This window comes from Setaria viridis, chromosome 4, assembly GCF_005286985.2.
Source record: "Setaria viridis chromosome 4, Setaria_viridis_v4.0, whole genome shotgun sequence".
NCBI lineage: Eukaryota > Viridiplantae > Streptophyta > Magnoliopsida > Poales > Poaceae > Setaria > Setaria viridis.
In genome coordinates, this window is record NC_048266.2 from 5516520 (window position 1) to 5533203 (window position 16684).

At 45.0% G+C, this 16684-nt stretch overlaps 4 protein-coding genes across 4 annotated transcripts; 1 reads left to right on the forward strand and 3 right to left on the reverse strand.

Annotated features, from left to right (window-relative positions):
- The first annotated feature begins 337 nt into the window (after positions 1 to 337).
- On the forward strand, positions 338 to 2878 carry LOC117853250 (uncharacterized). Its single transcript, XM_034735637.2, has 2 exons — positions 338 to 1297; positions 1404 to 2878. Exons 1-2 carry the CDS (start codon positions 365 to 367, stop codon positions 1986 to 1988), a joined length of 1518 nt encoding a protein of 505 aa, XP_034591528.1. The 5' UTR covers positions 338 to 364; the 3' UTR covers positions 1989 to 2878.
- Positions 2598 to 7781, reverse strand: LOC117853252 (ubiquinone biosynthesis O-methyltransferase, mitochondrial). The gene is made up of 9 exons (XM_034735639.2): positions 7377 to 7781; positions 6655 to 6744; positions 6189 to 6267; positions 5115 to 5192; positions 4924 to 4972; positions 4423 to 4472; positions 3787 to 3936; positions 3105 to 3185; positions 2598 to 3021 (listed from the first exon to the last, which is right to left on the reverse strand). The coding sequence occupies exons 1-9, from the start codon at positions 7640 to 7642 to the stop codon at positions 2878 to 2880; spliced, it is 987 nt and encodes a 328-aa protein (XP_034591530.1). The 5' UTR covers positions 7643 to 7781; the 3' UTR covers positions 2598 to 2877.
- Positions 7782 to 8206: 425 nt separating this feature from the next.
- LOC117853251 (B-box zinc finger protein 22) lies at positions 8207 to 13052 on the reverse strand. The gene is made up of 3 exons (XM_034735638.2): positions 12459 to 13052; positions 9522 to 10124; positions 8207 to 8771 (listed from the first exon to the last, which is right to left on the reverse strand). The coding sequence occupies exons 1-3, from the start codon at positions 12675 to 12677 to the stop codon at positions 8457 to 8459; spliced, it is 1137 nt and encodes a 378-aa protein (XP_034591529.1). The 5' UTR covers positions 12678 to 13052; the 3' UTR covers positions 8207 to 8456.
- A 1120-nt stretch (positions 13053 to 14172) lies between these two features.
- LOC117853253 (profilin LP04) lies at positions 14173 to 16394 on the reverse strand. Its single transcript, XM_034735641.2, has 3 exons — positions 16158 to 16394; positions 15073 to 15210; positions 14173 to 14597 (listed from the first exon to the last, which is right to left on the reverse strand). Exons 1-3 carry the CDS (start codon positions 16278 to 16280, stop codon positions 14463 to 14465), a joined length of 396 nt encoding a protein of 131 aa, XP_034591532.1. The 5' UTR covers positions 16281 to 16394; the 3' UTR covers positions 14173 to 14462.
- Between the last annotated feature and the right edge of the window lie 290 nt (positions 16395 to 16684).

The window sequence follows — 16684 nt, forward strand, 5'->3', positions numbered from 1 at the left end:
CATCGAGGCCATGGATGGGCTCACCGAATTCATGGAGAACTACTTCCGCTACCTCAGCAGGGCGCAGGCGGCGCGGTACCTGAGGTTGGCCGCCATGGACCTCACTCTAGCCGTCCACCTCGTCCATCACGATCGCTTCGCCGCCCCGACGACCCAGCCTTGTGTCTTCTCCGACCTCAGCAACAACAGGATGCTTGCCGCTCTCAAGCTCGCCGCGCTCGAGATCAAGCTCTGGACGCCCGTGGACGACCTCCTCCTGCTGGCCACTTCTCGGTAGCCCCGCGACTTGCTCGAGGAGGCCACTGCGCCGCTGCTGCGGAGGCAAACGCTCGGCCGAGGTGACATCAATAAGCTGCTGCGCCTGATGCGGTGGCGGTCAAACGAGGAACTAGATTTTGCCGGCACCGGTGGTGATGCTAGTCCGCCTGTTGTGCACCTCACCGCCTTGCGGTGCCCCGAGGACATGGCATCCAGATTGTCTTGCTGCTTGCAGTCCATGTCTACGGTGCCCCGGCGCAGGCAGGGACCAGCGCCGACGAGCCAGCAGGGCGACTGCGAGTACATCCGGTGCCTCAGGCTGTGCCTGGTCGAGGCGCTTGCACGGCTGCCAACGGCCACCGCCCGTCGGCACATCCGTGGCCTCATGTTGGCCGGCCACTGCTACGGCCTCCTGGACCCCGTCTCCAACATTATCCTCAACTCCATATGGTACGACATCACCTTCCCTCCACCTCCTGCTGCTGCTGCTGCTGCTGAAGGAGAGATCCTTGACAACCGCTGCTTGCTCCGCGTGGAGCGGCGCTCCCTGGATGGCCTAGTCGCCTTGGTCTGCGCCGCAGCTCTCCTCTCCGAGCACGAAGCCATCGAGTACCTTTGCTACGCGAGCTGTGACCTCTCCGACAACGACGTCCTGCAGACCGCTATGCTCGAAGCACTGTTGTCGTCGTCGACTCAAGGCAACCTGCTGTTCGCCACAGCGGCGGAGGCCGCCAAGCACCCCCAACCCCTGGCTCTGGGGAAGTTCCTCGCGTCTCTTGCGCCGGAGCAGCTGGATCGCTTGCGCTCCCTGCTGAAGCCCCGTACAACAACGGTGCTCTCCGGTGCCAGCATCGAGGAGATCTACGAGCTGCTGCGTGGGTGGCATCCCTCCTCCCCCGCGTCGTCGTTGGTCCCCGAGCTGAGCCCCGAGGCCTCGAGGACGCTGGCGTCCAAGAAGGAAGCCTTCAACGAGCTGCTGCGCTTCATTCGCGGGGTGCTCGATGAGTTGCTACACCGCTATGCGGCATCCCATCCCAAGGTACGTATACGAATTCTTCGTTCTGCATTCTTGTACGTGTTGTGTGTGTTCATCTATATCATACCTCTTGCTAAGATGATTTTTGTGGATCATTGTTATACTACAGGAACCAAGGTACGATTTGGGTGTCGTCTGCGGCTTGGCAGTGGCTGATCGATGCTCACTTGGCGCGCCCTGCTACCACGTCAACTTCCTGGCCGCAAGCGCGATCCCCGACGACCACCACCACCACGGTGACCGCCGGCAAACGCTCTTCTTCGCGGAATTCGGGCGGCTCGGCACACGCCTGGACTACTCCATACGGGACCGCCGCATGGACGAGTCGAAGCCGGCGTTCTGCCGCCCCGTGGCACTCTCTGCTCATCACCTTGGCCGTTGCTCCCTCTGCGAGGGCAGATCGAGCAGGATCCTGCACCCGGCGACGGGGAGCTACCACACCAACGCCGGCAAAGATGTCAATGGCGCGACAATACCGTTCCGGTACTGGAATAACACCTTCGGCCCTGGTCTTGCAGTCTCGGTCGGCGGCGAGCAGCTCCAGTCGGAATTCGTTTACTTCGATCAAAGGGATGCGAGGATCGCCGAGCTCTTGAATGAGGTGGGGAGCCGAGAAGAGCGGGCGCTTGATACGCCCAGCAGAATGATCACTCCACAAGACGACTGGCGGTTTTCTTCTGACAGGGCCTCTTAACGTGTTCAAATTTCTTTTGACTTTGTCTATGTTACTGTTCCTTGCGTGATCATTTGTTGTGAAATGAAAAAATATATATCAACTCAGGAATCTTCGATCACACATGAAAGCAAGGTTCTAAATAAATAAATATCCATGTCAACCAAGAATGCTATAAAATATTTTCGCAAAAAAAAAAGAGAATGCTATAAAATCGTGTGAAGGCCGAATAGACTGACAGTTCTTGGGGCCCATTAAGGTTGCATGGCCTTTTGTGGGCCTAGGCCTGTTTACAGGCCCATACATGTAGGCTCAATTTTGCTCTGGCTGTTTCAGTTCTGTCGGTCCACCTTTTTTTTTTCCCATCTATGCGCCTTTTTGTAACAGCTCAACTATAATACTATATTTGTTTTGATTTTTAAAGGAATTCCTAAACGTTACTCTAATTGACCACGTGCTGTTTCCTCAAAAAAAAAATGACCACGTGCTGCTGTGTGCCCGCTCAGGTTTCGATGAAAGGGCATCAGCTTTCAATCAATATTCAGACTCGTAACAAATGCTCTGGTGTCAGCTGCTTTCAGTATTCACACTTCAAGAGCAGAAACTGAGAAAACTCTTCTTGAGAAAACATGAGAAAACTGTCTGAATTGAGAAAACTGTCTGAAACATGCTCGTATTACAATCAATCAAACTGAACAGAGCTAGATCTACATGTTAGCGACTTGTCTTACCTCAACTTCGCAAATGGGGCTTCCTCTCCACACCCCCCGAGGCAAAAACGGAAAACAACAGGGAAAATTCTCTTCTGCTATTTGGTTGCATACACAGCAGTAGTACTATTCAAGTGACTTGGTTGTCTTCAAAAAAAAAAAAATGCACGATAGCTCAAGGTCAATTAGTTTCTGTCCAACTATGATAACCTTGCTTCGGTGCCATCTGTTAACGGTGTTTCGCTTTTCTTGACGCCAAAAGCAATATAGTTCACACTGATATCATCTGACAGGGACCACTCTCCAGTCAATGGATTACAAACAAATCCTGCCATCTCTTCGACCTGGGGATAGATGCCCAGCTATCAGCAACATAACTTCATAAATAAATAAATAAATCAGCATGTTATCGTGATCGAAGACTTACAGAAACAGAAGCCTTTTGCAGCATTAGGGCAAGCTCCTTAGGGGTCACTAGTTTGGACCACTCATGTGTGCCTTTAGGAAGCTGCATAAGTACAAAACTCAGAATGCAAAATCAATCTTAAGCTGCACTAGTACTTCACCTTAAGCAAATCTATGCCAGTATAATTGTTGAAACGTCATAGCATAGAATGGTTCACTGAAGATTTCAACCGTTAGGCCCATTAATGGATCATGACCAAGGTAACAAAATCAGGAATCAGCCCAGAAACCAGAACTGGCCTGACCTTGATTTCAGAACAGTTACCGGTTTAATTCACAGGTTTTCTTCATTATATCATTAAGAAATCTCCAGTGAACCTGACAAATTTTGATTACACCGACTGGTTTATGGGTATAAGCCCCTAGTTCTGACAACACTGCAGGAGTAGCTAGCTACAAAGCAAGAGGCATTCTCTATATGTACGGTACGTAGAATCATTTGTTGGGAAGGAAATAACTGATTTGTTATAGCTCAAGTTCTTAAGAAGCATTAGCTGTTAGAAAAGGTTGGAACTGTAAGTTGCACTCTCAAGAGTCAAGACTTCAGAAGCTAGCATATTTCTGCAACACAACGGGCTGCCCAACTATAAATTTGTCAATTTCAGGAAACGAAGCTAAAACATGAAAGAGGGCTACATACTAACCCATCTGAGGATATACTCAGCAGCAACTATTGCGGTGGCATATGCTCTCATTGACCGGTTGATTGTGGAAACCACAGTGGCACCATTAGGAACTGTCAAAGCCGAGAGAGACTCGCAGAACTCTAAAGGATTAGCGACATGCTCAATCACCTGTAAAATATACAAAGTTCAACCCATATTCCAGATCCAAAGTACATCAGTTAACAAAGCTGTACATCAAATAAGCCTGAAAAAAGGGCAGTGTGGCGTGATTTAAAGATTCTATTGTTCAGGATGAGCTCATATGCTAAATCTGTCATAGATTTCGTAAGTTTCTCATAGACCACTTATGTGTTGATGTACACACGGCACCAATATCCAGATGTACATGAAACAAATAGCATTACCTAACCTTATGACTGGACTGATACAAGAATAAACCACTAAATAATTAATGCATGCAAAAGTACTGACACCGTATGATCTATATTTCTAATAGATCAAACTCTCAATCAGAGAAAAGATAGCACAAATGGAAAGCTCTATGCAATAAAATAGAGAACCACCAAGGTATCTTTTTCAGTATCATTCAAACCAAGGCTCTTCCATACTTTTTTTAAGGAGGATGGATACTGATGGAACAAAAAATATGCGTACCTCAAGAGAAATTACAGCATCAAACAGCCTTTTCTCTTTTACCAGTTCCTCTGCATGTAAACAATTTTCATATAAGTTTTGCTTCAGTCATGGACTCATGGTCATAAGAAATATCAGGGGTCAATTAGTTAGAAATCCAAATTTGTTCTCTTGTTAAAACTAGAACGGTGATGCTCTTCCTTTATAGTATAGTTAATTCTAACATATAGTTATCAATATTTTAACCACGTTAAGGATTAACAAAGTTTACAGAGAACAATCCACACTGTTTAATCCACATATGTGAACTAAGGACATCACTCTCCAAAAAATTATTTTTACATCACACTACAGTGTCAATGAAAAGAACTGCCAGGGTCAATGCAGCAGCTCCTCTATCATTGTTCAGCAGAAATGAAGAAGGTAAATGCTGTTATACAACCATATAATGGAGGTACCCTTCAAAAGAATGTTGTTCAACATAATAATAATTTAGAGATCAGGAGGGAGGGAGGGAGGCACCAGCTGTTGTGCAGCAATACTCAATGGAAGCAGTTGTCGGATCAGATGCCTGAGAACATAAGAACCAAGAATCATTGACTGAAGGAATACTTAAGTTACGAATATTGTGCTTAAGATCTAAAATTGACTCCCCAGAAAAAACAAACACATCTACATACACCTCATTTGCATGATCAAGAGTTTGCACATACCGCGTGAATACTTGCAATCTTTATATTCTTGTCAACAGCATCAATAGCAGTAACTGTAGCTCCCATCCGAGCAAGAGGCTGCCATCCAGCACCAAGATACAATTATGTTATTATTCTTTTCCAGATCCATCAAAAAATAAAGGGCAGAAGAAATGCCTCTTACAGTGCAATATTCTACTGGAAACACCCAAAAGGGATTATTGCATCACTTTTGAACAAATCTAGTTATCATATATTATGCCTGCTTTACAAATTTATTAAATTAATTAGCAATAGCAGTAGAATGTTCCTGAGCTGAATTAAAAAGCATTGATGTTTGCATCCTAAATCATAAAGCCATTTAAAAATGGAAATAAGGAACACTTTTCTGCATTTCTCCAAAGAGTAGGAACATAAATAAGACAATAAATTATTGAATTCCACATAAGTAAGCTTGACTCTGACTTTAGGATAGGCAAGGTGAATGCTTTTGGAGTTTCATTAGTTTAAGAAAGTCAACTAAGTCAAAATGCCCATTGGTAAAAGATTATTATGTACATGTGACAATAATCTCAACCTGAATTTTTATCCAGCTTGCCCTCCATTCAAACAGATTTCAAATAAGTAACATTAAAGTTCAATTCTACCCCCAGCCTAAATCTGGAAATTACGTATGAAATTTAGACCAATCAGCAAGCCACAAAGAATTATATAATAACCCACATGAGTACATGTGAAAAGTCCTAATAATCCTATTCTACAAAGACATCCTCAAAAGGAGCAATGTTCATGCACGCATAAAATCAATCCACAAAGGGCTAACATCCAAGGTGGAAGGAGAGAACCTATTATCAACACCACCAACTCAATCTTTAAGTAGTATAAAGATATGGCTCTATTGCACAAAATAGGATCACAAATAAACCGATAAGCAAAAGGCCAACTATTAGATATCACCATCCATTTCTATAATCTGTAACTATTGCCGAATGAGCCACACACTTATCCCTTCATAAAAAATAACTGTCATTTTACTACATTAAGTGCCAGAAGGTAATGATTCACATAAATGGTTGACGGAGAGAAGCTTTCAACCTCTGACAGAATGCCACCTCCACATCCAACATCAATAACTTTGAGACCTTCGAGTGGCTTAGATGAATATGAATCCCTCCTGGACGTACAAATATGCACACTTCCGCAGTTAGCTAAAATGAACAAATTAATAGTATGTATTGCTTCTTAAGATGTATCACTTTATAGTCCAAACAAAAAAGTTGTAGCCCAAACATACTACAGCAGAGTAATTCACTAGCTCAGTCAAGAAACCAATCCAATATAAAGGCACTGCCTATGTAAACCAGGAACACCATGAGTGGAGATTCTATTCACAAGCAGCATGAAATAATCAACTTTTGTCTTCAAGATGGTAAGATGTGCCACAAAGGAAACATTATTGCCAATATATATACTGTGGCAGTATACTTCATGTACATTTATTTTGGCGGTTCATTCTGGTATCAGAAAAAAATGAATAAGCTCAAGGGGTGTTGAAATGTACCTGAAATGCCTACAAAGTGTGGAGCGGATAAAAGACAGTCGGGTTGGATTCATCAAATGCAAAGGTTTGAATGGGCCGTTTGAATCCCACCTGTTTATTGCAGAAATAGCACCGTCATCAATAAGCAATAACATGCAAAGGGGATACTTGTAGTTCCTACCAGTTTTAGCATTCCTTTTGCGATCTAGAACAACCTACAGTGTTAGCTGAACAGTCCCATCTCACTCAAGTGTAATTTGCATGTTTCCTTGAAAGTAGCTTGCAGTATTCACAAACATGTGTGCCGATTCAACAACACTGACTATAGATAGTATCATTGTCCCAAAGGCAGCAAATAAATGAAGGATGGCACAGATGTTGGTATTCCTGGTTCTCTTCATTTAGAACTTTATTTGAACCATTTCATGGCTGCATGTGAGAACCAAAATCTAGTTACAGTTGCCATGCCAATAGCAATCTCACACAGTGTCCATCGCAGCGGGAGACCTTCTCCCTAAATCTGATGAGAAAGGTTCTATTCAAAGGCCAACTAGTCTGTCAAACTCCAGTGCTTGGTTCTCATGCTACAGGACCTGTTCACCACCATCCTTAAATACACACGCGTACGGGGGCAAACATGCCGTCGACCAAGCAAACACCCGCTCAAAATTTCATCAAAGCATTTAGGAGAAGCACGGGAGTTCGTCGTGCAGGCAAAAAGGAGGGAGGGATCTCACTCTCACCAGGTCTCCGCGATGGCGGCGAACTTGGCGACCTCGGCGGGGTTCAGCGACGAGACGCTGGGACCGCCTCCGCCCGGCCGCGACGGACCACGAGGCGGAGATGGAGGAGGAGGCGGCGGCGGTTGCGGCGGGGCCGAGGAGGAGGCAACGGAGGCGTGACGGCGCCATTGAAGAAGGAGGGCCTGGGGAGGCGAGTGGCTGGGGTTCGGGATTTGTGCCCCGCCGTGGCGTGTGGAGGCGGAGGAGAGGAGGGCGCGGCGGAGCATCGTGCGCGGCGCTTCCCGCGGCTTCCGGAGCACCGGCGGATTCACTATTCAGAGGTTCTGGACGACGGTGTGGACAAAATCGGGTTTCCCTTGCTACAAGCGTCGGCCGCAACCCGCAAATCACACGAACCATTGGGTGGGCAATCGAACGGCTCAGGTAAGATAAAGAGTTGCCCGAAGTCAAGGGTTTTTTTTTTTTGCTAGAACTAGAAAATGCGTGTGCCACATTTGCAACCACGCAAGAATTTCTCCAAATTTTGAAAAATAAACTAATATCTGTAAATTTTCATCATTTTCACAGACTGTATTTAGCACAGTTTAAACATTTGAATTTTAGACGAATTGTTGTAATTTGCAGGGGAAAAAACGATGGACACGTAAAAGGAGTAGCTGCGTACAAAAACTTGCTTTGAATTCTCGACCAAATCATTTTCATCCAAACTGATTACCAGCAAGGCAGCAAGAGTACCAGCAAAACTGAGCATTCCCTGATGACCGGTGTCCCTTTCAACCAAAACCGAAAAGGGAGCAGAAACTTGGAGAAAGAACTTCATGCGCCACTAATTATGATGTTACTGGTGCTCCTCTTTATTTCGCTATATACACAAACTACAATTCGCTAGTGAAGCTCGAATCTTTGGAACATGAACAACATTGAGGCATTACAACACACTTTAAACCTGGCTACTGAATAATTGGGTTGAACTTCGAATGATCACCCAGTCCTGATGTTTTTTCGTCATTTGGCCCAGCAAAGAGGCCTTGCTCAAGATGCCTAAAATAGACAAGTGGTTTCTAGTGCTCTTGTTGTCACTCAATACTGTCTCCTCGGGCGCTTGAAACCACAAGGTACAGCGAATTGATTTTGAGAGCCCTGGAGGGAGGAGATTTCAGGAACGAACATGGTGCTGTCATATGCAGGGAAGTGCAAATTCCCATGCCAATTGAGTCCCGAGGCTGTTGGTGGCGAGGGAACCTCGGGTACTGTCCATGAATTCTCAGGTACTCGGCTCATATATTCATCGTTGACCAATCCAGGCACCTGGCCTAATAGTTCCTCAGCAACAAAGCCTTCAGCTAGACGGCATTGTGGAGATCCCCCAGCACTCCCCAGCTTAGCATTGTCACTCTGTAAAACCAGAAATTGACAGAAAAAGATTAGTGTCACCATACAACAGTTTGTCCAGTAAGAAGATGCATTTAATAGTCTGGCTTTCAAGGATTTCAAGTGAACTGCCATGGTGGACGGTTAACTAGGGCCACAACATGAGTGAACAAATGTATGCTACTCCGTCCTTCCCAAATTATGGTACATAGCTTTTGCTATGCACCAAGATATACGCTATATCTACATACAAAGTAAAATCGGAGTATGCATCTAAAAAAAGCTAAAACGACCTATAATTTGGAACAGAGGGAGTACATCAAAACCTTGACCTTCATCATGTCACAATACACTCAGCCTAGACAATAACAAAGAGCCAGTCTTCTTCACTAGAGTAACAGTCAACAAATCTAGTGACTAAACCTAGCAGTTGGTAGCACAAGTCTGAAACTTATAGGTTCACCATCAGCTAATTATTAAAAGGCCAGATTAAGCTTCAAAACAATCTCGTGCATTAATGTTCTTCAAATAAATGACAGAAAGAATGTCACTCTTAAGCTCTTAAACATGGTTACAACAACAATCTGTAAAAGGTTCTATATTTAAATGCACCAAGCTAATCAACCATTGACAATGGAATAATGAAATTTTTGTATCATGGAAACAATAAATGCTCTCTATCTTCATCTGCAATCCAAAAAAAATTGACCAGAAGATTATAACGACATTGAGAGACGAGAGGCAAAACAGGAAGTGTATAATATGGTAACTTGCCTTAGAAGAACCATGCTCCACAAAGCTGAAGTTGGGACTATATTCTGAGTTATTGAAGAACTCATCCACAGGCCAGTCTGGTAGGCTATCTGACCCATTGCCACCTGAGAATGGCAAGTTGTAGGCTCGATCACTATCACTGTTAATTTGGTTGGAGAAGGCTGTGGTCTGGCTAGATTGCAGAAGTGTTGGACTTTCCTCTGACATGTATTTAGGCGGAGATTCTACTGATTGAATTGCACTATTGTGCATCGTCCAATCAACCACTCCTGTCTTGGCCGTTGGAACAGAATTCTGTCGTGCATAGCCTCCATTTGTTACATTTTTGCTGGGAACAGAAGCACTGCCTTCACCTGAAAATTGAACCGTTGGGCTTCTCCTTGGCAGATGTTTTGCTGGTTGATGTGCCGACCCACCAGCGGCATTAACATGCTTATCAGCAACAGGTGGAACTGGATCGGCAGGATCAAGGCCCACCTGAACTCCAGTTAGCAGGAATCTCTGATGCACCGAAACAAATGAATTTACTGTGTGTATAGCAACATCACAATCTCTACAAAGTAGTGCACGATCCTCTAGGCAGAAGAAGTATCCAGAAGCCTCCTGCAATAAGGATAAACATGAGAAATCTCTTGCAGTAGAAAACAGTAGAACACAAAGAAAATTATGATGCAGCAGCTAAGTACATCATACAGTCATTATAATATCCAATTATCCAAATCAAAATTATCCAGACTGGATCATAGCTCAAACAACTAAAATAGTAAAATATAGTTGACTCAACATTCATATGGTGATTCAATCCTCATAAGCACAACAGGCTATGAAGTAAAAGGCACCCAACAAGAACCCTTAAGTATTATCTACGATTCAAAAGGCAAGGTAAAAATTTTAAGTCATTCTTCATGGACATATTCATCATCATCTCCTGGACCATCATAAATGTCGATCCCAGTAACAATTACATTGTGGCCTAACAAAGCTACCCAAGAGGCCTGGACCATTTCTAGTGCACATTTTCCTCTATCAGGAACTACCGGATTGAATGCTTATCCATTTCATCGAAACAAGGGTGGAAATGCAAACTGAGACTGCATGTGCATGCACATGCTCAGTAACCCAGGCAGTATCGCGAAGCAGGCATGCTCATACATGGACCCATGCAGGACAGCATGATCAACTCTAGTCGACATTAATAATTCCCCTCCCTATTATTAATGCATTTTTATGCTTGTATATAAGTTTTTCCTTTTGTTGGTGGCTCATATGGGTTTCATCTCTACCCTGACCCAACTTGCTTGGGATTAAAAGGGCTTTGTTGCTGCTGCTGATGGTTACAAACTGATGTGTGTAAACTTTAAAGCATTAAAAAATTAATGCATCAATGAAGTATTAGACTGCTTTTCTTAAAGTAAGCAATTACCAGAATAGAGGTATATGTAAATTGTATTGGGACATGATCAAAGAAGTAACAAAATGAGAGCTTCAGTCTATAATAACTTTCATCTTCGAGCACAACCTCTCCATAGCATTAATTCAACCACAAGTAAGGGCACATCATTCCCTGGTTTGTTCATTTGAATTTATAATTAACTACTCTGTGCAAATATGTCCCAAGAGATAATTTGCAGTGCTCTCTCAATCAACAATTACACCTTCTAATATTAGATTATCATGGACGGGAACTTAATCCCCTTTGACTGCAGCCTGCGGGAAGATAAGTTTGACCAACTATAGAGCAAATGCATAAGCCCCTTTGCCTCTGCTTCTTCACCAAGCACCACGCACTAGCACTAGCATATCACCACAATTAACAATTTATACCACCAGAACGCAACCTATCACTTCCAAGGTCAATTTGAATGAAAAGTTACCAATGAGCATCTAAGCCACAAATGAAACCAAATGGTAGTGAAGGATCTTGGAGTATGTGGAATTAATAAGCGAAACACATAACACCAGACTTTCTACTTATAAATGTTCGGCACCACATCACTAGCTAATGAATTGTTTAGTGCAATAATCATGTGTCAGTTTGAAATTTCTCTGTATAAAGGAATGGATATGTGATTATTTGGGTCCCCAGGAGTGGCACACCATTACAGTAGCCAAGCCAGTCTCTTCATAATTATAAATCCTAGAGGAACAGAGGCAGATCACATCATGATACCTTTCTTGGGATAAGGAAAGCCTCTGGGAGCTAGAAATGAACTCACTGTTCTCCAATTACGGTCAGATCATAAACGTATATGACATAGCAGTTGCGCCTAGCACTTTGCATTCCAAGGGAAGCTGGGGGTGTTTAGATACGAGGTGCTAAACTTTAGGAGTGTCAGATCGGATGTTCGGATGCTAATTAGAAGGATTAAACATGAGCTAATTATAAAACTAATTGCAAAACCCCTATACTAATTCGCGAGACAAATCTATTGAGCCTAATTAATCCATGATTAGCACATGTTTACTGTAGCAACACATTGTCAAATCATGGACTAATTAGGCTTAATAGATTCATCTCGCGAATTAGACTCCATCTGTGCAATGGGTTTTGTAGATAATCTATGTTTAATACTCCTAATTAGTATCAAACATATGATGTGACGGGTACTAAACTTTAGGAGGTGTATCCAAACACCCCCAAGGCAGTTTGCTACAGATTGAAGCATCAACAGGAGGTTTGCTTCTACCGCGTATTCAATCATTCAATTCACTAACCAAATCGTCTAGCTAAGCTGTACACTGATGGCTTCGAATCAGTTCCAAATTCCCTGCCAGCTAGTTCCAAATTTTCCTGCATACCAGCTACTGCGCGGCAACTCCAAACCACCCACCCACCCACCCACCCAACTGAGCAACAGTCCAACAGAAATGAAGGGACCCCAATCAAGAGCTACAGGAACGGAGGAACAGGACCCCGGGTGGGAGGGGGGGACTGACCTGGCAGATGTCGCACTTGGGCACGGCGGGCGCCGCCGCTGCGGCCGTGGGCCCGGCGGCGGCGTCGGCGTCCGAGAGGAGCGGCACCCGCTGGTGCTTCCCGGCGAGCTTGTTGGCGGCGTGCACCTCCTCGTCGCAGGCGGCGCAGAGCGCCGCCTCGTCCGCGCAGCACAGCACCCGCGCCTCCGCGGCCCCGCACGCGTTGCACTGGATCTTCATCCCCCGCTCCCGCTAGGGTTTTAGAGGAAGAAGTAGAAGAAGAGGGCGGCGGCGGCGACGACGGCGAGGGGGATTCAGCTGGACGGGATTGGTTGGATCGGGCTCGGCTTTAAGCGAGGGGGGAGGAGGGGGATACGGTTGCGAGGTGCGAGTGCGCCGCTGCGTTGATTGGATGCGGTGCGGAGAGCGCTTTGTTTAATCCCGTGGTGGGGTGTGGTTGCTTTCGGTGGCGGGCTGGTGAAGTGGTGAGCAAGAGGAGGGGGTCGGGGGGACGAGGAGAAGGAGACGAAGCGGTGGACGGTGGTCAAAGCGCACGCAGAGGCGGGGGAGGCGTCAGCTAGCCGAGGCTGCTGGGCGGGGCGGACTGCAGTGCAGAGGAGTGGGCGGAGGCGCTACGCCTCCGCGTCCCGCGCGATGTCGGCACGTTGCTCCCGGCCGGCGGCCGACGCCGACTTGCACCTGCCGGCGTCTGCGCCAAATTTCGCCTTTTTTCCGGCGTCTTTCGTGATCTTTCCAGGGCGCAAGTGGCATCATAAAAATCTGAATTTCACGATCTTTTTAGGTCCCAAGTGGTCAAGTGGAAGTGGTTACAGAAAATGCATACGAGAGTCATGTCATTAGCTCTACGACGATGGGCAATCGATGTCAAACAAAATGTAAGGTCGACAAGAGCTAGCACAGATACAGCACTTCTAGGTGCCTTTTAAAATCTGTCAAAAGTTTTTCTAGAGATTGTATTACATAGGTGCAACAGTTACACGCTTACTAACACAAATGCTGTTGCTGAATTTGTTCCGTCGATGACTAGTCCAATTCCAACGACCTTAAGCCAGCTCAAGCGTAGACGCGCGCTTTGCAGAAAAAACGGCGGGATTAGCACGTGACCACGAGGGGCAATCATGCGTTCCATTCATAATTTCCTGGACAAAATAATAGAAGGCGTTCTCTTTCATATCACGGGATAACAAGATAAACAAACGCTGTTGCTGAATCTGAATGTGCATAATTTTTGCTATGCACCTGAATAGTGTATGTCCAAATGCATAATACTCCCTCCGTCACAAATTATAATTTATTTTGACTTTTCTAGATACATCACTTTTGCTACGTATCTATTCTAGATACATCACTTTTGCTACGTATCTATTCTAGATACATCACTTTTGCTACGTTTCTAGATATATACATATGTCAGGTGCATAGCAAAAATGACGTATCTACAAAAACTAAAATGAATTGTAATTTGGATCGGCGGAATAATATCTATAGTAATATCTATAAAACTAAAAAAGCTAAAACACTCTACAATTTGAAACGTTGAAACAAAGGAAGTGCGATATCTCAATTTCACAACAGAACTATACTATTGCAATAACATTTTTCTTCCTTTTTCTAACTGATCACTGTTCTAGTGCAACTAGAGCACCGTGCACCGATGAGAGCGAGCGAAAATCGACTACGGGAAGAAGAACAATCCAACAGAAAGCCAGGGCCATTCAGTAAAATGCATTCATCTCCATAAAGCAGCAGAGTCCACAAGTACCATGACCAGGGAAATGTACATTACTCAGTGAAACAGCAGCTGAGTTTGATATGACGCGAGGCCAAACATAAACCCCAATTCAAATCCTTTTCCCAACATTGTTACCAACCAACAAACCCAAGCTAATTATTCACTGCATGCATATAATGCGATATGCCAAGTAGATGCGCAAGCCCACAGATTACTGAACCAAATGAGGTGCAAACTTAAGTGCCAAATGACCAAAATAGCATATGACAAACTTAGAAACCCTGCTCGAGCAGGTAATCACCGAGCCTCTCCACCACCATATTGCATTGCCCTGGAGTCATTGGCTCATCATAGATACCAATAATCAAGGCCAAGGTGGTCTTCTTGACAGTGATGCCTCCAGTGCCCTGCAAGGAATATGAAAACAACAGGGGTAAATCAAAGAGCAATGTAAGGTGTGTGTTTTTTACATGTTTACTGAGATCTGGAAGTGAAGTGTGAATATTTCTTATATCACAGGAGATACCACTCCAGAGTAGATTGGATATCCAGTAGGGTGACAGTCTAAGGATTCACTGCTACCAAATGGTGTTCTGTGTTGCACATTCATTTGCTTAGTTAATGGCTGCAGCCCTGATTTACCGACAACAAATGGAACCACAAAATGCATAGACCATGAACATGAAAAGCAACATGCTCATGCATCCAGGGCATATCTGATACAATATATCCTTCTTTAATACTTCTACAAGTTGATCCATATCAGATTAAGAACTATGGCATTGGACATATGAATTGAGTTTTTTTGGGTAAAATTAACACAAGCATACACAAAGGCAGAAAGCATTGCTGATATCATAGACAATCTGTTCCAAACTGTACCTTCTTTCCTCGGATGACAGCACCAGGTTCACCTTGGATCACCATGTATTTTGTGCCTCCAAGGAAAAGACCAGTTGGTGCAAGAGTACCAGGTTCGTCAAAGTCCTTCATGATGGCAACAATCTCCTCAGGCTTGTACTGCAACAAGAAGAAGGAAACATGAACATGAGAACACAGGGATAAGAGAATGCGGGAAAAAAAACAGAGAGATAGATATTGTGAACCCAAGGATGTAACAATTGATGATACTAAGACACCCTACATATAAGGATACCATTCTAAATTCAGTCTCTGCTGGTGAGCGAATGTTCAAAGCATCACACAGCCAAAGTGCATGAAAACACCATGATGAAGCCAACTGGCTAAGTATAGCAAGATCTTTTGCAAACTACACGATTTCCTTGGCTAGGCACTAGACCTATGGAACAATGCAGGCCACAAGGTGTGATCAAACATGCGACACAAAACACTAATTTCCCAAGTGAAAGCTACTTTTGAATTTAACTGGTCACACGAGAGGGGCATCAGAGCAGCAAGCGAATCATCATCTAATGAAAGCTAAAACTATGTACTTCTAGTCACAGTTGACACTATGTAGGCTGAAACTTATGCTGCGTGCAGTCTTTGGTGGGCCTCTAGCAGCCACTCTCTGATTTTACATGTAAATCGATTGCTCCAAGCTTGCTGTCGGGCCAATTCGACTTCTGACAATAGCATAATTTCATGAGTTGAATAAAGTCTAATAGAGCGACCAACCGGATCAATTTCATACGCCAACGAACACAATCCTGCCATCCCTAAATCTACTACACACACATCATCAAGCTTAAACTCAACTATATTCACATCAAACGCCCACGGAAGCACCAGCAGCAGCAACCACTGAACCACGATGAGGAGGACTTGGATCCACATCTCCCCTATGAGGCCAAGATCCGGACCTCCCCTGCCCCCGATCCGGCCGGTGCCCGCGGCGAGCAGATGGCGGCGGGGGCAGATCTAGAGTCTCTCGGATCTAGATCAGCGCAGGAGCAGAAAACAGAGGTGACAAGTAGAGCGGGCAGAGATAAAGGGGAGAGAGGTACCTGGGGGAAGGTCGGGGACTGCGCCCAGACGCTGCCGTCGTGGCCGATGATGGCGGCGGCGGTGAGGTGCTGGCCGTCGATCTCGCACAGCAGGTGGTCGTCGACGTACGCCTGCCACGACATCTTGCTCCGCGCTCTCTCCTCCTGCTCCTGCTCCGGCGACGACTTCGCTTCGCTGCTTCGCTGCTCGGGTCTGCTTGGTTCGCACGCGGTCTCTCGGCTGGACGGCTGGGCTCGGCTGGGTGGGGAATATATCGGTTGCGTGTGGGCGACTAGCGTGAGGGCGAGGCCGGGGAATGGAACCCTACTTTTTCACCACTTTTCTTTTGTTTTTCCTTTTTTCTTTTTTATTGTAATTTAGTATTTTGCTGCTTATAGATTTCTAAAAAATGGGAAATGTGGGTATGGTACAGGGCGTGCTAGGGGTAAAATAGAATTTTGTTTATTTACATCTGAGTGAATAATTTTTATGTATTTACTATGGATGTTTGGCTGTTGGACTTCAAATTGCAATCCAACGATGTTGG

Coding starts and splice junctions, on each gene's coding strand:
- LOC117853250 (XM_034735637.2), top strand. CDS start 365: ATGCGGTGGCGGTCAAACGAGGAACTAGATTTTGCCGGCACCGGTGGT. Junction 1,298..1,403: donor ATGCGGCATCCCATCCCAAG/GTACGTATACGA, acceptor GTTATACTACAG/GAACCAAGGTACGATTTGGG.
- LOC117853252 (XM_034735639.2), bottom strand. CDS start 7,642: ATGCTCCGCCGCGCCCTCCTCTCCTCCGCCTCCACACGCCACGGCGGG. Junction 5,193..6,188: donor GAGGTGGCATTCTGTCAGAG/GTTGAAAGCTTC, acceptor GCTGGATGGCAG/CCTCTTGCTCGGATGGGAGC. Junction 4,973..5,114: donor AGATTGCAAGTATTCACGCG/GTATGTGCAAAC, acceptor TTATGTTCTCAG/GCATCTGATCCGACAACTGC.
- LOC117853251 (XM_034735638.2), bottom strand. CDS start 12,677: ATGAAGATCCAGTGCAACGCGTGCGGGGCCGCGGAGGCGCGGGTGCTG. Junction 10,125..12,458: donor CCAAGTGCGACATCTGCCAG/GTCAGTCCCCCC, acceptor TCCTTATTGCAG/GAGGCTTCTGGATACTTCTT. Junction 8,772..9,521: donor TGGAGCATGGTTCTTCTAAG/GCAAGTTACCAT, acceptor CTGGTTTTACAG/AGTGACAATGCTAAGCTGGG.
- LOC117853253 (XM_034735641.2), bottom strand. CDS start 16,280: ATGTCGTGGCAGGCGTACGTCGACGACCACCTGCTGTGCGAGATCGAC. Junction 15,211..16,157: donor AGTCCCCGACCTTCCCCCAG/GTACCTCTCTCC, acceptor TTCTTGTTGCAG/TACAAGCCTGAGGAGATTGT. Junction 14,598..15,072: donor CTGTCATCCGAGGAAAGAAG/GTACAGTTTGGA, acceptor TATTCCTTGCAG/GGCACTGGAGGCATCACTGT.